This window comes from Oncorhynchus keta, chromosome 1 (assembly GCF_023373465.1).
Source record: "Oncorhynchus keta strain PuntledgeMale-10-30-2019 chromosome 1, Oket_V2, whole genome shotgun sequence".
Lineage (NCBI taxonomy): Eukaryota > Metazoa > Chordata > Actinopteri > Salmoniformes > Salmonidae > Oncorhynchus > Oncorhynchus keta.
Window position 1 is genome coordinate 58,684,360 of NC_068421.1, and position 25,244 is coordinate 58,709,603.

At 43.2% G+C, this 25,244-nt stretch overlaps 1 protein-coding gene across 7 annotated transcripts in view; it reads left to right on the forward strand.

The window, feature by feature from the left end:
* The window catches only part of LOC118389225 (transcriptional repressor p66-alpha), a 32,364-nt gene that overhangs the window by 2,649 nt on the left and 4,471 nt on the right, over positions 1–25,244 (forward strand). The window contains exons 1-8 of one of the 7 annotated variants that reach the window (XM_035779082.2): positions 17,949–17,967; positions 19,828–20,140; positions 22,802–22,931; positions 23,080–23,211; positions 23,342–23,416; positions 23,911–24,045; positions 24,606–24,806; positions 24,951–25,218. In XM_035779082.2, the coding sequence (XP_035634975.1) occupies positions 19,836–20,140; positions 22,802–22,931; positions 23,080–23,211; positions 23,342–23,416; positions 23,911–24,045; positions 24,606–24,806; positions 24,951–25,218 (1,246 nt within the window). In that variant the 5' untranslated portion in view covers positions 17,949–17,967; positions 19,828–19,835. Of the gene's footprint in view, positions 1–17,948; positions 17,968–19,827; positions 20,141–22,801; positions 22,932–23,079; positions 23,212–23,341; positions 23,417–23,910; positions 24,046–24,605; positions 24,807–24,950; positions 25,219–25,244 lie in introns of those variants that run through there. The other 6 variants (XM_035779072.2, XM_035779097.2, XM_035779103.2 and 3 more) reach the window with 6 other exon arrangements.

Consider the following 25,244-nt stretch of genomic DNA (forward strand, 5'->3'; position numbering starts at 1 on the left):
AGAGCAAGCTGGATGTCTGATTTCACAGTGAGATGTCAGCCGCTCTTCAGCTGATGAATGAAAGGCGATTCTCAGATAGAAAAGTGTCTCTGTGTGATAATAAAATGTTCAGCTCTGCATCGGTCTCTTCTAATGCTCCTCAATTTAGAGTTAATTTAGAAGCCTACTGCACTCTATGGAGGGGTGAATATTGTTTCCATCCATCCACATGTCTGGCTGATGTATTGTCATAGCACAACAGGGAACCTTCAAAGACTACAGTGAGCGTTGGAACAGAGTGATTGTTGAACAGGTCGGGCTGTGGTCATGAGCGATGAGGTTATAAGGGAAAGATGAATATGGAATGGCAGCCGGTCAGATGAGATGGCGGGCTGGTGTCCTCTCTCTGTTGATATTGCTGGCCAGGGAATTGTACGGCGTCGCAGAGTGGTAAACAGGAAACGCAGGAAGGCGACACGTGGCCCGAGTCAACCAGTCAGAGGCTTCAGTTTCCCTGAGACCAGCTTCCTGACACAATAGGGAGGATGGGTTCAGATTAATGTTCTATTACTCGGCTATACAGGGCCAGTGCAGGCATTCAAATCAGGATGTGTAGTACAAGGTAGAGCCAGCCTAAAGATACACATGCTCATATTATCTTCAGAAGACACTTCATTAACAAATTTAGTGTGCATGTCACGACTCGAGCTCCAGGGAGTGGAGCAAATTCCAAAATGTCCCTATGATATCTCACATGATGTGGCGCTTTTCAATAATTGATAAAATATTAATTTTTCATCTCTGTTACATAATTTTCCAGAGGGGAACACGTCAGGTTGTCTCTTTTCAGATCCGTCCTGTGGTGATAATGTTGTGTACATTTCTAGGGCATGTCTTGGTGTCATCTTCAGTGTGTGAGGAGTACAGATCCTGTCCATCCACATGTTTTCCTTTGTACTACTAAGAGTATACATACCACAGTATGAGTAATAATACCCATAAAACCTAGTGGTTAAACAAGGAAATGGTTCTAATCTTTTCCCACCATTCATTTTTCCCATAGGGGATTTTAGAAACACTTGTTTCTTGTAGGCTTACACTGGCGTGAAGTTTTGATAACTGTGTAAATCTCTTTTGGACAAGGTGACGTATCAATTACTGAACCTCCATTCCACCTCGCAAAGTTTGCATTTCCTTCTCATTTAACTTCTCTTAGTATTGCCATACTGGACTTCGCTGCTGTTTTTCCAAGTTAAGGATATTGAGATGAGCAAGATGCAACACTCCCCCTTCAACTCGCAACAACAAAGACAAAATATCGGTTCTGCCTCTATGACAACGGGCAGTTTCATCTCGCTATTAGCATTTGAGGTTTGGTCCAACAAATGTGCCACGTGCATAAAAATACACATTTTTTACATAAGGAATTGGCAACTCATTGTCAAATAAGCATCTTATCCAGATAGGCCACTTGATTTCAACATCTAAACAAAGTGAACAGGCTATGTTGTTCCAACAGTTGGGGATGGACAGGAGGGTGGATTAATAAGTTCTTCCTTGTTATCAAGCAAATATATCCACTAAATATAAAGATTAGGTGGCTACTCACTGGCACGTGGGTTTGTGCTTTGGAGATTTTTTGAGACCTGTGTTAATGTTCTATAATGCTTCTACCAGAAGTTGGCCATTATAAAGGCATGTGTATTGTGCATGGTTCTGGTTACATTTGTAACCAAAAGGGCATTTTCATAGACATATTTATTGTAACAAAGCAGGTTAAACTATTCTGATAAAATAATTCAATTATTAGTGGGTCTTATGGTTGTGGAAGGCTTATTTAGCCTAGGTATAATTTTACAAACCCTGATTTTTATTTGATTATTCCTGACAGTTTACATTTTTTATTTTTTATTTCACATTTATTTAATCGGGTAGGCTAGTTGAGAACAAGTGCCCATTTACAACAATTTATTGAGTTGTGAAATGCAGTGTATTGACCTTTAGTTGTGCAACAAAGTTTATTTAGAGAAAACACAATGTATGTGTGAGTAAATTAGAAAGATCTTTTTTTTTTGGCCATATCGCCAGCCCAAGTTGGACTTCATGTTGACTCAACTGTGTGTGGATGTCAAGTTGACCAATTCCTCATGCCAGGACCAGAACAGCTCTAGCACTTGAGAAATGCTGTGTTTGTGCTGGATTCCACCCTCATCTGGTAATCCAGAACAGATTAGGATTTTGGTGATCAGGTGAGTATAGATGTGAACTCTGAGCAATGACCCTTAGTATCAGGAATAAGTGAGTACTCCACTTCTGGTGCGTCTCAACAGTATATTCCTCTCCTCGACGACTCTGCACTGGTTTGACAGGTGAAAGCAGCAGGACAGATTTCTACCAAGGAATTGCTTTCACTTGACCTATTATTTCAGATCAGGGAGGAAAGGAGGTTAGGAGAGAAAAGTAGTTTATTGAAATGCCCCCTTTGGCTGTTGATGACTGAGTTGTATACTTCGTGGAGGCCATCATCTCCAACATGGCTGCTCATTCATAGCCCAGGGGTCAACGGGCAGCTAGCTCAATTCAAGCATGGTTCCTCATTGTTGTTGCCTTATTGTGAATTCACAAATGAGAGGCTCCTGTCTTTCAACATGGAGCTGTTAAGCTGGTCAGACATTAGGGGTCGGTGCTGGTATTCTATAGGGGATTCGCCACCTGTTAACCAGGTAGGTAGGCCATAGGGGCTCTTCAATAATTATGGAGTATCTTGTCTACTAATGTGCTATATATTTTATTGAGTTGTGACTTTTTATGAGAACCAAATTACTTTCCTGTCTGCCAACAGTTATCCTTGTGTCCTATTTTCACATGAATAATGCGTTGAGTTGTTTTTGCGACATCATACATATCGTCAAACTCCTGAAAACTGTTTCAAAATATGATCACATACTTCTCAGGAATGCCTCGAAACATTGCCAATCATTTTCCGACTGGGTATATTAAGATCCGTGGATGAAGAAGTGAGGGCTATGACATTGCTACATTATTCCAGTTATTCTCCTAATAATAGCGCCCACTGTCTGTTTTAACTGGCCAGCTCTTGACATGGCAACTCTGGAACTCGGTGTGGCAGCCACACGTATACAGCATCAAGGCACTCATCCAGGAGGGGTACCAAGCATCCAGATGCCCTGCTGGCTGCCTGTGTCGCAAGCATGCCAGCTAGATGTTTGCTGAGCTGACGTTACACTAGTGGAGGTGCTGACTGCTCATCATCTAGCACACCTATAGTGTGTTTGACCGTCACCGCTTCAGAGGGTGTTTAATTAAACATGGCTGCCTGCGTCAACGCTCAGGAGTGGGCTTCCAGGTAGATAATAGTACTGGAGGTCAGATACTGTTTTTGTTGGTAGCTGTTGATTTGGCATAAAAGGAGTGTATTGTCTTTTGTTTGTTGGGATCCCCTCTATCTGTTCAGTGCAGTGGGAGAGATTGTCTGCTCAGATTTGGGTGTTTTTCTATGGCCACAAAGTCTCCCCCCCCCAACAGGCCATTTCCAACAAAAGGAATCTGGTATGACTAGACAATTTCTGTGTCGGTATGGCTGTCTAGATTTGTGATGAGTGTTTTGAAGTAATTTAGCTGAAATGGGAGATCACTTGTAGGATATTCAGTGTAGATCAAGAAGCCCCTTTCACCAGGAACACGTGTGGTTTGAAGGTTAAACTCATTATTTGGAAGTTCATCTCAAGCAGCCTTGTTTAGTTACATTTTTATGCGTTGTGGCAATATACATTACCCTTGTTGGGGATTCCTTCAAGGTTTGATGTGAGATCAATGTTACTAAATAACTTGTTTGTCAGACTTAACAAATACGTGGAACGTTTGTAGAGTTCCCCTATGGAGTGATTTGAATTCCATGATTTTGAATTTGTCTTTGGATTTTGAATTTGAATTAAATATTTTTTTATTTGTAATGCACAAATTGAATAATTTTATTAATAAATTGAATGAACATTGCATATTTTAAAATTCAATTGAATTGAATATTCAATATTGAAATATTCAGTTTCAATATTGTAGATATTGCATTCATTGTCTGTATCAAGTTTACAAAATATAATTTCAAGTTGATCAAAATGTAATATATTCAACTTCCCCGACGCATTCAGTTTCGGTTATCTAAATTCAGTTTCAAAACCAGAGACAACATTCTAGCACTTTGCCAGCCAGGAAAGGTAGAGGAGAAAAGAGAGCGTTTGAGTCTGGTAAATGGAAGCTTCTGGCAATTTCTGAAGCCAATGTTGCCTGTTGAATTTATTTTCTTTCTACAAATTTGCCTCTAGTGTTTGAACTGTTTTGGCTATAAGCTATTATGACCCCATTCCTGAAAGCTAAGAGACTGGTGCATGGACATGCCTTCTGCTGCCCTCTGATGATCACAGGCTGTGACGGACACGTAAGAAGGGAGTGTCACAAAAAAAAAAAACAATTTGGCCACAATAAGATTATAGTTGAATAGCCCTTCTAAGGATAACCGTTCCAATCCATATTTAATCTTGCTCTTGTAACTGACTGGGATTGAATCCGGTCTCTTGCATGTCACAACATTGTGTTAGCCCATATAGCTAAAGCCTATAGGGATAAGTTCATGTAAAGGATGACACGCTGCTTACTTGAAAGGTGCTACTTCCCCCTGATTCAACCCATTCGGATACTCGAGTGAGTTACACAGATCCCCATCTGTCACACTAATACAAGTCTTCAAGATCCAGCAATGTTACTCATCAAAATAGTGTGATTTGGTTTGCTTATGTGATGAACAACCTTGCCTGAGACGTGTTAGTTTCAAGTCTCCAGCAAGGGTAGTCATTATAATGGTAATGTGACTGACTGGGTTGACTGTGTTAGCCTGCTGAGCTAAAACCTAGACTTGGATGGGTCTCCTCAAGGAGGAGGTCAAAGGGGGGTGAAGTGTAACACCAGAGGTTTGGTGACTACGCTTGTGTGATGAGTGACTTTTCTGAGATCCTTCTGCCACAGAAAGTGGTGGTGTTTTGCAGTAGGCCTGGTTTCGAGTACAGTCAGTTATATTGGTGCCGTGATCTCTGAGTATGAGGTCAAAGGCGGGTGAAATGTAAACGAGGGGGTTCAACAAACTACACATAAAAAATAAAAAATAAACACTTTTTATTTTTTTTGAAGAGTAACCTAACTGGAGACTTGTTAGCCCACTTAGCTGAAGCCCACAGGAAACTAACACAGTCTTGTGACATGCAGTAGACCTTGTTCGAACCAAGTCAGTCACAAGAGCAAGATTTAAATAGGGAGTGGATAAGCTATCCTTAGAAGAGCCATGACGGGGCTATTAAATTATATTCTTATGAGAGCCAAATTGTGGTATTTGTTACTCTCAGTTCTAACATATACTGTTCGGCCTGTGAGCATCATAGAGGGGAAGCCCAAACGGCTCAAATCTAATTTTTCTTGTCCCATGCTCTGAATAAACAGGTGTCGAACTTAACGTGAAATGCTTACAAGCCCTAAACCAACAATGCAGTTCAAGAAAGTTAAGAAAATATTTACTAAATGTAAAAACAAAAACAATAAATGTACATAACTAATAACAAGGCTATAAAAAATAAATAACGAGGCTATATACAGGCACCGAGAACAATGTGTGGGGGTACAGGTTAGTCGAGGTAATTTGTAAAGTGACTATGCATAGATAATAAACAGCGAGTAGCAGCATTTGTAAAAACAAAGGAGGGAGCCGGGGGAGGTTCAATGTAAACAGTCCGGGTGGCCGTTTTGATTAGTTGTTCAGCAGTCTTATGGCTTGGGGGTAGAACCTGTTCAGGAGCCTTTTGGTCCTAGACTAGGTGCTCCGGTACCGCTTTCGGTGCGGTAGCAGAGAGAACAGTCTATGACATGGGTGACTGGAGTCTCTGACAGGTTTGTGGGTCTTCCTCTGACACCACCTAGTATATAGGTCCTGGATGTCAGGAAGCTTGGCCCCAGTGATGTACTGGGCCGTTCACACTACCCTCTGTAGTGCCTTATGGCCAGATGCCGAGCAGTTGCCATACCAGGCGGTGATGTAACCGGTCAGGATGCTCTGTGGTGCGGCTGTGGAACCTTTTGAGGATTTCGGGACCCGTGCCAAATCTTTTCAGTCTCCTGAGGGGGAAAGGTGTTGTCGTGCCCTCTTCACAACTGTCTTGGTGTGTTTGGACCATGGTAGCTTGTTGGTGATGTGGACACCAAGGAACTTGAATCTCTCGACCCGCTCCACTACAGCCCCGTCGATGTTAATGGGGGCTTGTTTGGCCCTCCTTTTCATGTAGTCCACGATCAGACCCTTTTGTCTTGCTCACATTGAAATGTTGTTGTCCTGGCACCACACTGCCAGGTCTCTGACCTCTCTATAGGCTGTCTCATCGTTGTCGGTGATCAGGCCTACCACTGTTGTGTCGTCAGCAAACATAATGATGGTGTTGGTGTCGTGCTTGGCCACGGAGCCGTGGGTGAACAGGGAGTACAGGAGGGGACTGAGCACGCACCCTTAAGTGGCCCCAGTTTTGAGGATCAGCGTGGCACATGTTGTTGCCTACCCTTACCACCTGGGGGCGGACCGTCAGGAAGTCCAGGATCCAGTTGCAGAGGGAGGTGTTCAGTCCCAGGGTCCTTAGCTTAGTGATGCGCTTTGTGGGCAGTATGGTGTTGAATGCTGAGCTGTAGTCAAGAACAACATTCTCACATAGGTGTTCCTTTTAGTCCAGGTGGGAAAGGGCAGTGTGGAGTGCGATTGAGATTGCGTGACCTGTTGGGGCGGTATGCGAATTGGAGTGGGTCTAGTGGGTGTGGGTCTTATGGCATGATGGTGTGGATGTTGAGCCATGACCAGCCTTTCAAAGCACTTCATGGCTAGTGACGTGAGTGCTACGGGACGGGACGGTAATCATTTTGGCAGGTTAACCTTCGCTTTCTTGGGCACAAGGACTATGGTGGTCTGTTCTGAAACATGTAGGCATTACAGACTCGGCCAGGGAGAGGTTGAAAATGTCAGTGAAGACACTTGCAGTTGGTCCGCCCATGCTCTGAGTACATGTCCTGGTAATCCGTGTGGCCCTGCGGCTCTGTGAATATTGACCTGTTTAAAGGTCTTGCTCACATTGGCAACTGAGAGCGTGATCACACAGTCGTCCAGAACATCTGGTGCTCTCATGCATGCTTCAGTGTTGTTTGTCTTGAAGCAAGCATAACAGGCATTTAGCCCGTATGGTAGGCTTGCGTCACTGGGCAGCTTGTGGTTATGTTTCCCTTTGTAGTCCGTAATAGTTTAAGCCCTGCCATATCCGATGAGCGTCAGAGCCGGTGTAGTAGGATTCAATCTTAGTCGCACGTAAGTTCTTTTTTATTATTTTTTTTCATCCACACCGGACACGGGAATTTGAAATATCAAAAGAAACTCTGGGATATAAACATTGGGTTGTTATTTTGCCTGAAATGGACAAGGTCCTCTACTCTGACAATTAATCCACAGATAAAACTGTAAACTGAATTAATTTCTAGTCATCCCTCCTCGTTCCTTCATGCTTCTTCCTTTGGACTTTATATGGCGATTGGCAACCAACTTTAAGGTGCAGTACCACAACCGACTGGTGTTTGGACTTCAGTTCAGCTTTCAATCACCCACGTGGGTATATGCTCCTAAAAACCAATGAGGAGATGGGAGAGGCAGGACATACTAAATAACCAAGTTTTAGCGCCTGGCTACACAGATGCCTGCGAGCAGTGTGAGTGCAATGATTTAATAAAATGTATGTGTATAATTATTTTGCAACGTGTCCTGTCTGGTCAGCACGTTAGACATTGCGCACCAGCAGTTATTGACAAATAGACACGCAACCTCGTCTTACCAGACATAGCTGCTCTGTCCTGCCGAAACACAGAGAAGCCAGCAATCTCTATATTATCCGTGTTCTCGTTCAGCCACGTCTCGGTGAAACATAAGATATTACAGTTAACGTCTAATTGGTTGGATGGTCTTGATCGTAGATCGTCCAGTTTGTTTTCCAATGATTGGGAAAGGGGGATACCTAGTCAGTTGTACAGCTGAATGCATTCAACTTAAGAGTCTTCCGCATTTCACTCAACCACTCTGAATCATGTTGCGGGGGGCTGCCGTAATTGGCATCCACGTCATCAGCACCCGGGGAACAGTGGGTTAACTGCCTTGCTCATGGCCAGAATGACAGATTTGTACCGTATCAGCTCCATTGCACGTTGGCCAATAATACAGAGGGTTTACCTACTCGTCAGCGAATTCTTGCAAGGCACCCCGCCCTACACCCCCCTTTTTCGGGCAGTATTTCTCTCACGTCAGACTCATTTTAAATAAAAAAATCTTCGTTCAGTTCGTGATGAGTAATCGCTGTTCTGATGTCCAGACGGTAGCAGCAACATTATGTATAAAATGAATTACAAACAAAATAGCACAGTTGGTTAGGAGACCGTAAAAACGGCAGCCATCCTCTCCTGCGCCATTATTAATGCTTGAGCCAAATATATAGGAAGAAATAAACATGCCACATTGTCTTCAAAAAATTGCCAGAAATCACACTGTTCATACTACTAGCTTTGGTTTTATCACAGAGAGCGTTTGAATCTATCTGTTCTCTTCTACTTTTCCTGGCTGGCAAAGTACCAGGATGTTGTCTCTGGTTTTGGATCTGAATTTAGAGAACTGAATTTCAAAACTGCATCAGGGAAGTTGATTATGAAACTTATAATAAACTATAATTTCAAGTTTAACTTGATACACAGACAATGAATGCTATGTATGTGTGTATATATGCAAAATTGAATATTCAATACAATTTAACAGAATGCACTTCATTCAATACAGTTTAAAATCATGTAATACAAGTTACATTTATGAATTCAATGATTCAATATCCTAATACAAATTGAAAATAATGGAATTCAAATACAATTTTTGTTGGCACAGAAATTGCTCCATATTCCCAGAGGAAAAGGAATCCCTGATGTTGCTAGATTATGTGTACTGTATGATTTAAAGGAATACTTCGGGATTTTGGCATGAGGCCCTTTATCTACTTCCCGAGTCAGATGAACTCATGGATACCATTTAAGTCTCTGCATCCAGTAGGAAGGAAGTTCGTGGCAAAATCCCATAGTATGACTTCAAGGGAATTTGCATCAGGATTCACAAACACCTTATAACAGTAGAGATTTAAAGGGATATTTTACGCAAACATATTTGATTATTTTGTTCATTAGTCCACTGTTGATATGATCCCATGTCAGCAGTAAGTTTCAAGATGTATCACTTTCAGTACAAAGTAAATAGTGTGGCGATGCGTTATATGATTGGGATAAAATATCCCTTTTAAGAAGGATATTTTTCCATATAACAGGGTAGAAATTATTTTTAGGCTACAGGTAGCCTGTGCCGAAGAATAACGTTCAAGTATTGTTACCAGCATATTGCCTCAAGTAGGCTATGTGCTAGCCTGCAGGGGTGGTCAACTCCAGTCCTCGAGGGCCTGATTTGGTGTCACACTTTTTCTCCATCCCTAGCAAACACAACTGATTAAATCAAATTGCATTCTAAACTGAAGATCATTATTAGGTGAATATTGGAGTCAGGGCTGGGGAAAAACTGTAACACCAATCAGGCCCTCGAGGACTGGAATTGCCCACCCCTGTGACGGGGAAGTTCTTTTAAGTTTAGTTAGTCATTGTGTTCTCTGAGTCAGCACAGACCTATAATGCAACCCTTCACTTTGAGTTTTGCAGAATCACTGTCCAGGTAGTTGACCTAGCAGGGTAAACCCAACTTCAACAGTGCTGCCATTCAAATTCATGACTTCAAACTAAAACGAGTCTAGTCTAGCTGATCAGTTTATCCACTGGCAGTATCATCATGAAGATCAGTTTATCCACTGGCAGTATCATCATGAAGATCACATGGTTAATGGAATCAGAGGTACAGCGGCTGGTATTTCATACTAATTATGATCTATGAACTAATCTGCTCTTAATGTCCCAATGCATGCTGCGGCTCGATCGGCCTGCATCGTGACTGCAAACACTAATGTAAAGTAGTCCTCTTCCTCTCAGAAACTGGGATTGTGTGTGTGTGCGCGTGTGCGTGTATGTTTGAGGGGGGGCAGTGTGCTTGGTGTTTGTGATTGAGTCTTTTCCGTACGTGCACATTCCTTTGTGCTCACGTGTAGGGGGCTGGCTGCACCTCTTGGGCTTTGCGCGTGCCGTCGGTCGCCGTCCGGTTGCTAAGGGGAATCCAGGTGGAGCCTCACTCTGGTAGATGCAGGGTTAAAGACCTCCATTTTGTTAGGTAACACCCTAATGGCCTGATCTGTCAGTTGCGTTAAAATGGCAGGGCTTAACCCCTGGTGTTCAGGACCGAACCAGTAGGGGCACCCTCCCTGCCTCCATGCTGCCACAACCAATGGGAGACGGAGAGTGAGGACGCTGAAGAGGAAAAGTGTTTATCAGTGTACAGTAGATCTATGGCCAGCCACTCTACCCTCCCCCGCCATCCAGTCAGCTGGCTCCCTCTCTTTCACTCTTCTTTCTATGCTCTCTCTCCCTCTCTGTTTAGTCTCCATGTACTCAGCTTGGTGGAACCAGATTAAGCAATGTGTTTTTTTGTCACAATCAGATATTCCAAAGAAAATGCAGCGGGTTGAAGTTTTACTTTCTTTCTAAATTCATATTAGGAGTTGATGTCATTCTGAACCTAAAACACGATCTGTAGTGCTTATATGAATAATTAAACAAATGTATTTTGCGTTATTCATATCTAGGACGATATGCCGATTTTAAAATGTGTATCACAGGGAGCAGATGGACACTAATTGCATAGGAAGGAGATTTAATAGCTTTGTGTGTAGCCCATTTATTGGGCAATATTATGTTGTCTCCCTCTCTCACTGGACCCAATAGAGCCCATTTTAAAAGTGTCAGTGTGCTGTTAATGTTCTAGCTCACTAAATTCAATCCCTTGGGAAGGTAATTTACATATCAGATAGAAGAGGTTAGCTAGCAGCCTGAGGAAATGGAGCATTTTGATTGATCCTATACCCCTGAAGGATTTCGTATGAAAATAGAATGTGCTCACAGGAGAGTCATACCAGGTTCTCCATATTGTTCTAGCCAACTGTGTAATCGATCCATTGTTTATAGCAGGAATCGCTTAAAATGGAATGGGCCTAAACTAATTCAAAAGTGGTAAATTAGCATGCTTTCTGTTTATCTAAAACAATACATGTATTACTATATAACTGGCCAAGAAACGCGAGGGCAAAGTCACACTTTAGTAGACTTGTCAATTCGACCAACTTCTACATGTGGCCTTTGGATTAAAAAACAAATAGTTTGTGTGACCACCCGCCAAAGTGGCTGGTGAAATACATTCAAATCAAATGTATTAGTCACATGCGCCGAATACAACAATACAACCTTACAGTGAAATAGTAACTTACGAACCCCTAACCGACAGTGCAGTTAAAAAAAATACAGATAAGAGATAAAAGTAACAACTAATTAAAGAAATAAAAGTAACAACTAATTAAAGAAGAACAGTAAAATAACGGGGGTGCCGGTACACAGTCAATGTGCAGGGCCACCGGTTAGTTGAGGTAGCAGAGATGTACTGGGCCATTCGCACTATCCTCTGTAGTGCCTTGCGGTTGGAGGCCGAGCATTTGGCGGGTGTAATTTTACAACCCTGTTTTACAATTTTACAACCCTGTTATATATATATATATATTATAATGGATAGAGTGCAATGTATGAGCACACGTCATTTAGAAACCTGAGGTGACTGTTTGCCTTTAGATTGTGTAGATTAACGCTGTACATTACAAAGCCAGTTATCGAGTCCAATTAAAGCATTTGTTTTCTGATACATACTATGTTACCATCACCTTTGCAAACTGATAACACTTTATATCGTGTGATGTGCTAAGAGCATTTTGTATTATTCTGTACTTAAATCTGAGACATTCCATTTTAGTATGGTATGTATTAATTTATGGATGTCCATCCATTTCATATATGTTTTAAGAATGACAATGTATTATGTTACGAATTTGCATTATGTACAGTATGTTACTAATTTTCCTAACGTATGTTACAAATTGTAGCTAGGTGGCTAACGTTAGCTCACTAACATTAGCTAGTCTAGGGGCTAGGTGAGGCAAACAAACTTTTGAGATGTCACACATGGTGTTTTGCTTGTTTGAAATGCATAGCCTACTTCAGTCGGACCTGTTGATTCCTTTACATTACAGGTGTTGATCGACAGATTGGGGTTATTTGTGAGATGAAATTGTCTTCCAAATTCCACTATTTTACTGACTCTCACTGGAGTTGCCAGATGGTGCCTAATGACACTATCATTGATTCTAGATCCATACTTGGCCCTCTGCCCACAGCAAGAATGATCTACACTCTATTTCAAACTAAACATGTTTTTCAGTGTTTTGTACTGGCCATTTTCAAGTAATGAAAGAAATCCTGAACTCGTTTTTTCCTGTCTTTTCATGATGAAATGCTTTTGTTTTCTTGAATGGAGGGTCATTGACTGAAAGCAAGGCTCAATTCTCACAGCACAGTCTCCTGATTGACACCCTATAGTGAGAGGCAGAAAGAAATGTCATCAATCTGTCCTTGTATGGGCTCTAAGCACTCTCTTCATTCCACTCCTTCCTGGTACCTTCCTGCCATCACCTGCTTCCAAAGTACTCTCTCAGCCCGTGTCAGTGCAGATGACTGGTTGAAGTACTGTTGCTATGTTATTCCCCAGTCAATCCCTCTCACGTTACTTTGAATGGCAGTGAATGGATAAACTCTCACTTTCCTACTTGGCCTTTTAGTACATACGTTTTAGCTGTACTGTTTATTGCTCTGTCTGTTTTCCCAGAGGTTGTCTAATGCAACATCTCCTGATTTTTCTCACATAATCCAGGTTTCCATCCAACTGTTTTTATGCGAATAAATTACATGTCAAGACAGGCCTGATGGAAACAGCAAATTTGGCGGTAAACGTTCCTAACGTCGACAAAACAAAATACGCTAGACGAGGTGGGATATTTTTGTCTGTAAAATTAACTATGCTAGAGATTGCAGTGAAATGCCTTTATTTGCTAATATTTATATAATAACCATCTTGACGTAAACTTGGAATCGCAATCACAATGTGATTGACGCTTGGCTGACATTTGACAAATAAAAGTAATCTGGCTCTTTTGTCCATAATAATGTCATCATGTAGGTAGCCTACCCACACTGTATCTGAGAGCTGTTGGCTAGAGAGCATGTGCCAAGACCAGAGTGGGTACATTTTGCTATTAAAACGCAGACATTTTTGTGACAACCATCAAAGTTGGAAATGCAATGGAAACGCATTTGAACTTTTATTCAGTAAATGGGAATTAAACGGCAAGTTATTTGTATGTGCACTACGTTATCACGCCCAGCCTTTAGTCAATTTGGTGGGAAAATGCACATATTGTTTAATGCAGATTTTGGAATATTTGCATGAAAATCTGTCGGCAATTGTATGGAAACCTAGCTATAGATAGACATTGCTTTGTGAATAGCAAATGAGCTTCAACAGGGTGGTAGTTAGGCGATGTGTGACGTGACATTTGAGGACGGCACAAGTCTCTCAAATGTTACATCTTCATGATGCCATCCATTTACTATGAGATGAGTCATGCATGCCTGAGCTACAAACAAGAATAGCTCCCTTAGAGATGACTCTACTGGATGTCATCAGCGGGGAGGGAATTGCAGAGGCCATTCTGGCTCCTATGATTCACATGTAGACCTACGTCAAGAGGTAATACTACACTGTGCTGTGCCACTCAGGCCCTGCGGCCATTTTGAGCCCTGCTGTCCCTGGCTGCATTCAGGGAGGACGTTCAGCGACCACCAGTTCCCTCCAGTGTCACTAAGTGTGTTTGTGAATGTGTGAGCTCAGGGCATGATAGTAAAGAGCTGTGTGCTCTGTGGTTCATGCATGCTCCACCCCCTTCAGATAGATGCCCTTTGTGCTCATGGATGGGTAGAAACGGGGCACATCTGTCCTTGTTATGTCGCAGTGCTCAGTCCCTCTTAGCGCAACAGTGTTTCCACCCCACCATTTTATAGGCAGGGTCCCTCTTGCCTCCACCTCTCGTGCCCTCCACCTCTCTTGGTTCTGTTATCATTGCTTGAGCTTCCTAAATCTGGCCTCCGTTTGTTTTAGTTGAAAATGCCCTGCCTTCCTGGAAAATAGGCAGTTTTAGTGAAACATTGAGCAGATGTGGGGGATATTATGAATCACTAAAGCTCTGTGGCAATGCAAGTGCTGAGTGGGCGAAAAAAGCTGAGCTGACCAGTTTCAGTAGCCTGGCCAACTGGTTCCTCTTAGGGCTGGGCGATATGGCCTAAGAATAATCTATTTGATTAGATTTTTTTCAAACTTATGGCGATTCACAATATATATCAATGTATTATATTGTCTCTAAATAAGCTTTTGTTGTACAATTTACAGGTAAGATACGCTGCATTTCAAACAGTCAGCAATAATCTAATGAAGTCAGGGTTTGTGAAATTATACATAGGCTAAATGGTACAGTAGTTTAATCTGCTTTTTCTTTGTAATAATCACTGGTCTGGCTTTCAAGTCTATGAAAATACCCTTGTTAGAAACGTTACCAGAACCATGCATCTCGTAGCAGGTATTGGCTGTAGAAAATGAACACAGTTAGGTCTCATAATCTATCTGTCATGCATAATTCCACATGCTAGTGAGTAGCCAGATAATCTTTCATATTTCAAATCTAGCCAACTTGGATCTATTTGCTGGTTAACATGGTAGAACAGTTGAATTGTTATGAACGCACCCTTCTGTCCGTCTCCAACTGTTTGAACAGCATGCTGGCCTGTCCACTTTGTTCAGATGGGCAACTTGATTTCAATATCTTATTTCTCAGAATGAGAACGAGGTGCCAATTCGTTATATAATAGTTTTTTATGCTCATTGTACATAAAACACAGAATAGACAGCTAGTATAGGTCTGTGGCTAAACTGCTACATTCATTTTCCAGAATCAATGTTCATTGATAGTCTGTTTTTAGGGGTCTGCTCTTCATGCAGTTTGAGGAGTTGAGACATAAAGACTATAGTTAGAAAGGTTCAGTTGTCCTCCATTATAGTGACATGATGTCTCAATGTGTTTCGGTGTCCATGTTCGAGGTTGACCGATTTAATCGGAATGGCTGAATAATTTGGCCCGATTTAATAATAATCGGTAATTGCTATTTTTGGACACCGATTATGGCTGATTACATTGCACTCCACGAGGAGACTGCGTGGCAGGCTGACCACCTGTTACGCGAGTGCAGCAAGGACCCAAGGTAAGTTGTTAGCTAGCATTAAACTTATCTTATAAAAAACAATCAATCTTAACATAATCACTAGTTAACTACACATGGTTGATGATATTACTAGTTTATCTAGCTTGTCATGCGTTGCATATAATCGATGCTTGCTAGTTTATCATCGAATCACAGCCTACTTTGCCAATCAGGTGATGATTTAACAAGCGCATTCGTGAAAAAAGCACTGTCATTGCGCCAATGTACCTAACCATAAACATCAATGCCTTTCTTAAAATCAATACACAATTATATATTTTTAAACCTGCATATTTAGTTAATATTGCCTCCTAACATGAATTTCTTTTAACTAGGGAAAATGTGTCACTTCTCTTGCGTTCTGTGCAAGCAGAGTCTCAGGGTATATGCAGCAGTTTGGGCCGCCTGGCTCATTGCGAACTGTGTGAGGACCATTTCTTCCTAACAAAGACCGTAATTAATTTGCCAGAATTGTACATAATTATGACATAACATTGAAGGTTGTGCAATGTAACAGCAATATTTAGACTTAGGGATGCTACCCGTTCAATAAAATACGGAACGGTTTCGTATTTCATTGAAAGAATAAACGTTTTGTTTTCGAAATGATAGTTTCCGGATTTGACCATATTAATGACCTAACATGCTGACCAGACCGGACAAGTCACGTGCGTGAGTGTTGCAAAATAAATGTAGAAATCCATGTTATTCAATTATTGCACCCACATTCCTATTTCTGACGCAAATCGCGCTGCAAGTCCTGCCTCTCCCATCTCCTCATTGGTTTATAGAAGCAGGTACCCACATGCCATCGCCTCATTGGTTATACCCACATGGGTGATTGAAAGACTAACTGTTTTGCCGGTTGTCGTGGTAATACTATGAAAGTGTAGATGCCAATCACCATATAAGTTCAAAGATGAAAAAGCCTGGAAGGAGGCGCGATGACTAGAAACGATTCGGTTGACCGTTTTATGTGTGGATTAATTGTCAGATTAGAGGACATTGTGCATTTCAGGTAAAATAACAACTCAATGTTTATATCCCAGGACAAATTAGTTAGCAACAGCGAGCTAGCTAAATAGGACAAATTAGCTAGCAAGTGCAAGCTAACTAGCTAACTAAATTGCCATATGTTTAATGCTTTTTGAGCTGTCCCCAAATTAATCTCATTGTCAGTTCGTTTTGATATTTTAACCTGCGTGTCGTGATCGCGTTTGGTGTAGGGGGACAAAATAAATGTATGCACAATGGCGCACACGCGCGCAGCCGGTTTGGGTTCCGTGTAAGGCTCGTATTTCTGTGTATTATTATAATTAAGTCTATGATTTTATATTTTATAGAGCAGTCTGACTGGGCGGTGATAGGCAGCAGCAGGCTCATAAGCATTCATTCAAACAGCACTTTCCTGCATTTGCCAGCAGCTCTTCACTGTGCTTCAAGCATTGCGCTGTTTATGACTTCCATCCTATCAACTCCCGAGATTAGGTTGGCAATACTATAGTGCCTATAAGAACATCCAATAGTCAAAGGTGTATGAAATACAAATGGTATAGAGAGAAATAGTCCTAGAATTCCTAAAACATCTTACCTGGGAATATTGAAGACTCATGTTAAAAGGAACCACCAGCTTTCATATGTTCTCAGGTTCTGAGCAAGGAACTTACACGTTAGCTTTTTTACATGGCACATATTGCACTTTCTTCCCCAACACTTTGTTTTTGCATTATTTAAACCAAATTGAACATGGTTCATTATTTATTTGAGACTAAATTTGTTTTATTGATGTATCATATTAAGTTAAAATAAGTGTTCATTCAGTATTGCTGTAATTGTCATTATTATATATATATATATATTTATTTATTTATTTATTTATTAATAATATAATCGGCCGATTAATCGGTGTCAGCTTTTTTTGGTCCTCCAATAATTGGTATCGGTGTTGAAAAATCATAGCCGGTCGACCTCTAGTTCATATAAGCGATTTTTATTCGACCAAACCTTAAATGCAATTAGCGAGTTGAAACCACTTGTCAGAGAGAAAGAAGTGATCTTTCATCTTTGTTGTTCTGAGTTGCAGGGGGAGGAGCTTGGTGTGTGAATGGGAAGGTGCAGAAAGAGTGAAGGAGATGAGAACAATCAGAGTGACATTCTTGCGATACAGGCATTTGGAATATCTTGCTAAAACATTAATTAGATGTAATGCCCAGCTGTACTACTTCTCATGTTTGAGAGTTTGGGGGTGTTTGAATTTGAATCATGTTTAGGTAGTCTAAGCATCAGTGCTAGGAGTGGCTGGTATTGGTCTCCTGGGGTGAAATGTGTGTGTGTGTGTGTGTTCAGCTACCAATGACTCACTAAAACTCCAAGTCCAAGCATCTGTTTTTTTCTTTCTTCTTATGTGTGCTTTAAGTCAAGTGGGAATTGAACTGAGTCCCAACCAACATTGGAGAATTTCAGACTGATCCACTCAACTCAGTTACAGGTCCAACAAACTGGCAATCAAGTGTTGTTGTTTTTTTGTCACAAGTGAGTTTGTTGTCAATGTGAACTGCATGAATTTATGGGCCTTGTGAGTATCATCGATTTAGTTTACAGTCATCAAAGCAATTTACTCTACATGTTTATTCTTAACCTTGACTGGTGAATGTATTTTTGTGCTTGTGTCAAGATGATATTACAATAGCCATTTTGCAGAAAGTAGCCTGAGTGACTGAGGGTTTAGGCTGGCCTTGTACACACTCCAAGGTACACAAGTGTGAAAATCAGTTCCTTGTTTGACAGGCCAACCCGAGGTGTGGTTCACCCATTGAGCTGTTTTGATGTGAGCCATAGCAAAGACGTTTTCATGCGTTCAAAGTTTGTAAAGCCCTGATTCTAATGTGCCAGCACATTTTATAGGGCACAGTTTATGACACTAATTGAACATGGCCAACGTTATGGTTTCCAGATGTGAAAGGGTAAACACGATTCAGAGCACTGGTGGATGTTTTATTCTTCAGCATATTGTGTCACCACCTGAATTAATTGAACACAGATCATACTGAAATCTAGGCGTTTGAATCTCTTAAGTCTCCCTTTCCCCCTCCGAATTAATCTATTGATTCAGTGTGTGTGTGTGTGTGTCATTGACAATCAATGTTTTAAGCAATTAAACCTAAATAAAGTTGACATGTTATGGACATGGATCACTTCACTATTGATAGTGATTGGTTTAGTGTTATAGATTGATTGCCATTTTGCATCCTTCAGTCGTCTCTGTACATTTTTCAGTGGTGTCTGTGATGCTGTCCGCCTCCTGTTCTCTGGCAAACATTTGTGTTTTGGAATGCAGGCGACAGCATCTCTGCCCCCCCAAATCTCCCAGTGGCAGCAGGAGGCTGTGGCGTCTCCTGCTGCCAGTCGGTCTCTCTGGGTTAAAACCTGCTCCCTCCAGCCTCTTCTCAACCCTCAGACTGGTTTAAACCGGTTCTCGTGGAAAGGCTTTGTGTGTCCCATAGAATCTTGGGAAGGGTAATATGGAGCTCTGCTCTGGTGATGTCACAGTGGATGAGAAAGACCTTGAGTCAGCCTTCTTTATCTGATGGTAGAAGTGTGTACACTCAGGTAGTCTATACAGTGGCTGCCCCAATGATTGTTTACAACCTCTATAAGGGGAGTGATGAGGCAATTATATTTACTTAAGGGGAGACGGCAGACTAGAAGTACTGGAGTCAGCAGGCTTGAAAGGAGATAAGAGTAGGCCTAATGGTCTTCCACCCCCCTCCCTGTACTTCAACTCTAGTCCAGAACACACACACACAGTGTCAAGTACACACTGAGCTCTGATTCTTGTTTCAGTTCATAACCTGTGCGTCTGTGAGATGTTCATGTCTGTGTGAGTGTATGCTTTATCCATGGTGTAGTGCCATAGTTGTGGGTCAGGCTGATGTTCAAGCTGAGTGTGTCTCCCTCCTGCTCCATCCTCTGCTATTACTTTAATGATGGGGGATTTGGGTCAGCATCTGGGGAGCTGGCACTGAGGCAGGCCTGTGCTGCAGTCAGGTCAGTCAGACAGAGAGCCCCCCCCTCTCCAGCACAGCTGGAGGAATTACTGACCGGCCCGCTACCACACATCCACACTGATATGGTGCCTCAGTGAGCATTTAGGCCTAGATGTGTCCAGTTTTCATTGGTGAAGTGCCTCACTGTTGAATTGGTCCAGTGTTTGTTTATCTTTCCCCGACAGTAGTGTTTGCATTGCATGACCACTCATTATCAGCCAGTGTTCAACTTCCATCTCATCTTGGGGTGGTGCGATGCTACTTAAGCCTGCCCGCCGCTGACACAGACCTCTGTGTTTGTTTATCCATATCTTTAACCCCCCTGTCTCTCGTTCTGTATCACCAGGTAGAGCGATGTCGGAGGAGGCGGTGCGTCTGACGCGCAGCCAGAAGCGGGCCCTGGAGAGGGACGTGGTGGCCCCTGGCAGCCCCGGGGGGGAGCTGGACATTAAGAAGGTGAAGCTGGAGAACAGTGAACAGCCACCTGCAGCAGACGGCCCTATAGCTCTAGTGGCTGTGGGGGGAGGAGATGTGGTGAAGACAGAGCAGGCAGCCAAGGTGGCCAGCATGAGCATCCTGAAGACCGACGAGGTCAAGGCTACCATCAAAGTGGAGGTGCAGACTGGGGACGGGCCTGTCGACATGAGCACGTCCAAGAGGTGAGAAGAACAATGATTACGCACATGGTCTAAGCCTACACTCTTTCTGGCTGTACATTTGAACAAGGCCGAACTGGACTGTGGTACCCTCAGACGTTGTCTATTTTTGTTAATAATAATATTACCATCACTCTCTGGATTTAGTTTTAGAACATTGCTCTAAAATGTTATTTTTTCCATCTGGCCTTTGGTGCATGTTTACAATATGATGGGTTGTCTTGGAGTCTGCACATGGTACATTTGTGACTAGGGAATGTAGTGCTTTTTTATGACTGGAAAGGGACATTTGCTTGGGAAGCAAGTTTTAAAAGTGGAACATTGTAAATCCAAAAAGGCACATATGGGATGATGTTGATGATGTCCTGAATTGATTATCCAGCTGTTAAGGTTTTGGTTAATTTTGAAAGTTGTATGTCTCTACTGAGGCAGTATGTGAGAGAGGCCTTGTCTAGATCTTCAGATATGGTTGGGTTAAAATGAGTTATGAGGGTATGCATGGATGGTCATGTGCTGTTGTTGAGGGAGGTTGGTTGGTTATGGAAAAAGTTATTTTTTGACAAGTTGAAGCTTAGGCTGTTAGTGTGTGTTTGTTGCAACAACTTTGTGTAGGTGTGTTTGAACTGCTGTCTGCGTTAGCTAGCGAGTGGGCTTCTCACACAGGAAGTGCATGTCTGTGCTTCCTCTGTTCCTGGTGGCCTGCACCCATCTTGAGAAGTCTGAGGCTTTGGCTGACGGGCTCCATTTTCTCCAGCACCTGAACTCTGCCTCACTTCATACAAAATGAAGGCTATGTGTCACAAACTGGTTCCAGCCGGTCGTTGCCATGGTTTCCACTTTGGAAGGAGCAGTTGGGGAAAGGAGGGGCTGTTGTTGAGTATGTGTGTCACATGACCAAATGCCTGATGTCATGATGTGATCTCTTCACTTGGTAGAGTCATTAATATACACTGGAGGTGAGAGCAGTAGTACGCAAGGAAGATAGCCGCCAAGGAAGGGCTTTGCAGTTATGCATTGTAGTAGTTCACCCTCATGTCACCTTTGCCCTTTTCTTCACCCTAAGCCTGTGCTGCTACTGTTTCCATGTTTTTTGTTGTGGAACTTTTAGTGTTTGCAGAGGAGATCTAGCATTTTGATCCAACTGTTTCAGAAACTGGGTGCCGAGTAATAGAATATGCATTGCTTTCCAATGTCATATAATTAGAAAGAAATAAAAACACGTATTTTGGCCGGATAGACCTTTTTATAGGCTAAAGCAAACGGTTGATGACATTTGTCCATGTCCAGTTTCATGAATAGTGGTTTGTACTGGTAGGAATACCTACCTCTCATGAGTTAACTCTTTCAGAGGAAGTGTGAGTCAACACTGCTGAGTATTCCAGAGAACTAACGTAAGTAGCTTGTAGAAAGCCGTGGCCACTGGATTTTATGTAACCACGTACTTGGCTTTTGTTTATGCTTGTCAAATCAGCTTTTAGGGTGGAGATGATCACCTCGTCACCATATATATAATAACCCTAGCTTTGCCCATTGCCTGGGCTAGGAGTTACTCCTGGTTAGGTCGTGTGTGTGTGTGGTCCTATCCATTGGTTTACTTTTTGCCCTACTTGGTCCATTGCTTTACAAGCCCTCTGTATCACAAGCTGTGGATTGTGTGATTGTAAACCATAGCTACTGTATCTTTCTCGGCCTGCCCTCTAAACAACAAGGCCTCAGCCCTGTTACCACCGCAGGGCCCTGGGATGTTTTGCACCAACCAGGATGACTGTGTCCATGTTGATATGCCTGTGTCCTACCCTCTGCACCGTAGCCCAAGACACACAGTCAGTCAGGGTGTATACAATAGGCTGTCTCCTAGCCGTGTTCCCCTCCCCCACCCCTCTCTCTCCCCTCCAGTGTCTCCTGCGGGCCTCTGCTCTGCGACTCTGGTGTCAGCAGCTGGGAGGGGTGGGGCCGCAGGCATAGCTACTGTCCGTACAAAGCGTCACCTACCCACCTCCCAGCCTCACTCCCCCACTGGGTACAAGCGGGACGCCTGCTGTGTAGGGGCCAGCGAGCTATCTCCTCCATTGGCCTTTCACTCCCCCTCTCCGTCACAGGCTCCACGCTGTATACCGCTGCTCCTCTTTGTCCTCCTCAGGCTGGAGGAAACAACAGCTAGCTAATGCCACAGAGGGAGCTATGAGGCCAGATCTAATCACACAGCTGGCCCAAGTCTGCAACTTGTAGCTCGGGCCTAGAAGCTCACGTATTTTGGCTCTGTTTTGAATGCATTCATTTTCTCCTCTTATATTCCAGTTGTAAGGAGTTGGAGTCTGCTTGTTATTCAGACAGGGCTCTGAACAGAGCTCCCACTCCACCATGACGGCTCTATTGATCTCAGATCAACTTGGGTGTCCCACAACTGCTGCTCACCCATAGACCACTGAAATGTTAGAATGTACCTCCCTCTACTGGACCCATCTTGCTACTGTATCTTTTTGCAAACACGCCCAAGTGGTTCTCATTTGCTAGGTGATTAGTGTTGTATGATCACACTCAAATTAATTTCCAAATTGTGTGAGGAGAGGGATTGTCACTCAAGGTTTTGCTCTCCATGTTTACATTTTGCCTAGTAGAGTTTAGCTTATAAAGTAAACGGTTTGTTTCTCTCTCTTCTCCCAGTGACTTAAAGAAAGAGAGGCAGCCCCTGTCACCAAACAATGACGTCATAGTGCTGTCAGACAACGAGCCGTCCAGCCCCGTCATGAACGGCCTGAACCATTTCAGGAAGACAGACACTGACCTGCTCATGGTACGACCCGACACACACACACACACACACACACACACACACAGCGACTCCTCTCCTTTGTACTATTCACAATGTTTCTTTATCTACCACGGATGCAAATACATTCTAATGTAGTTGTGTGTATGACCCCCTGTCTTCCCTTGTGTAGAAGAGCAGGCCAGATGAGAGGGAGTGCATCATCAAACAGTTGATGGAGGAGCTGAGACTACAGGAGGCCAAGCTGGTGCTGCTGAAGAAACTACGACAGAGCCAGACACAGAAGGAGAGCACTGTACAGAAGGTATCTAAACAAATGCGCGCGCACACACACACACACACACACACACACACACACACACACACACACACACACACACACACACACTGTTTGCGCTAAACCCCTAGATTGCCATGGTCTCTCTCTCTTCCAGCCAACCTCTGGCTCTGTAGCCACTCCTCCACCTCTGGTCAGAGGCAGCATGACATCAGGCAAAGGAGTGCTACAGGTACAGGCAGCTACTGCTCACCACCACTACACAATACAATCATACAGATTTACATTGCTGCTGTTGTGTACCATACATTCACGCTCCTTGTAATAGTATACCTGTGCATCCATTCAGCCACTAAGCGCATTCAAGCTCTCTGTACTAGCGTGTTGTCAGTGTGTCATCTGTTCAGCCATGCTGTGCTGTCTGAGGTAATCACACGCAGTTAGCGGTGACACACTACAGCTGATGTGAAATGGCTCTGTTTAGCATTTACTGTATGTGACTTGACAAAACAATTTTAAATATGACATGACAAGGACTGGCCACTTGCCAGCAAATGTCAACACTGATCATGTGACGCTTTCATGGGCAAATCTCATTGCCATTAAATCATGATTTAGCCAAAGGTCTGAGTTACACGTGTGGCTTTTGAGTTGGGAATCGTCCCTCATCGTATGGGTTCATCATGTGGTTGTGTTGCGTGTAAACCCTGTTGTTTTTGTGTCCAGGTGTCGTCAGTCCGTAGCTCAGGCACAGTGATCCCTCCTCCATTAGTCCGGGGTGGGCAGCATGTCCCGTCCAAGCAGAACTCCCAGACCACCATGCCACCCCTGGTCAGAGGGGCGCAGGTAACTTATACTCTGGTACTTACCTTTTTTAAACATACTTTTGTTGTTGTCTGTTGAGTATGCCCCTTTGGTACTTGTGCAATGTCCGTTATTAATAAGGCAGGTAGCCTAGTGGTTAGAGCGTTGGGCCAGTAACTGAAAGGTTGCTAGATCGAACCCACGAGCTGACAAGGTAAAGATCTGTCATTCTGCCCCTGAACAAGACAGTTAACCCACTGTTCCCCGGTAGGCTGTCATTGTAAATAAGTATTTGTTCTTAACTGACTTTAATAATGAAGAAATATGAATTCTAACATTCTCTGCATATTCAGTGTATGTTTTCACATTTTTATGCTGCTTTCTAAACAAATTCCTTGGATGTGAACTCTCTGCAACCAATAGACCAAATGCATAACACACACGCTTGTCAGTCTTTTCCAGTAAATTCATTTTACAATTATATTTTGCATATCTTCTCTCAATCTCTCTCTCCACGCCCTCTCCTGCCTCTGTCCCTCTCCCTGTGTGTGTGACTCCCCTCTCCCTTATGTCCATGCCGTACCCTATCTTCCTGTGTGTGTGTGTGACGTTGTCAGCCCATCGCGGTATCTCCCCAGCAGATCGCGTCCCTGCGGCAGCAGCAGCAGCAGCACTCTGGGTCGGGCCCTCCTCCCCTGCTGCTGGCCCCCAGAGCCTCGGTCCCCAACGTCCAGGTGCAGGGCCAGAGGATCATCCAGCAGGGCCTCATCAGGGTAGCCAACGTCCCAAACACCAACGTCCTGGTCAACATACCACAGGTCAGACCACTATCACCCAGGACAATCAGAAAACAGGTCACTAAACGTACTGGCCAGCATTTTACATTAAGACCCCTTCGACTAACAACAGCATTACTTCTCCATCGCTTTTCATCTGGACTAATATGTGTCTCTGTTCCACAGGGCTCTCAGAAGGGCTCGTCCGTGACGTCCCAGGCCGGGATGGGCAGCAGTGTGTCTACGGTCCAGGCCAATGAGTCCCCGGCTGCTCGCCAGGCGGCTGCCAAGCTGGCTCTGCGTAAGCAGCTGGAGAAGACCCTGCTGGATATCCCTCCTCCCAAACCTCCCGCCCCCGAATTCAACTTCTTGCCGTCAGCAGCCAACAACGAGTTCATCTACCTGGTGGGCCTGGAGGAGGTGGTGCAGAACCTGCTGGACACACTGGGACGGGGTGAGTTAAAACTTTCATTCAGAAAT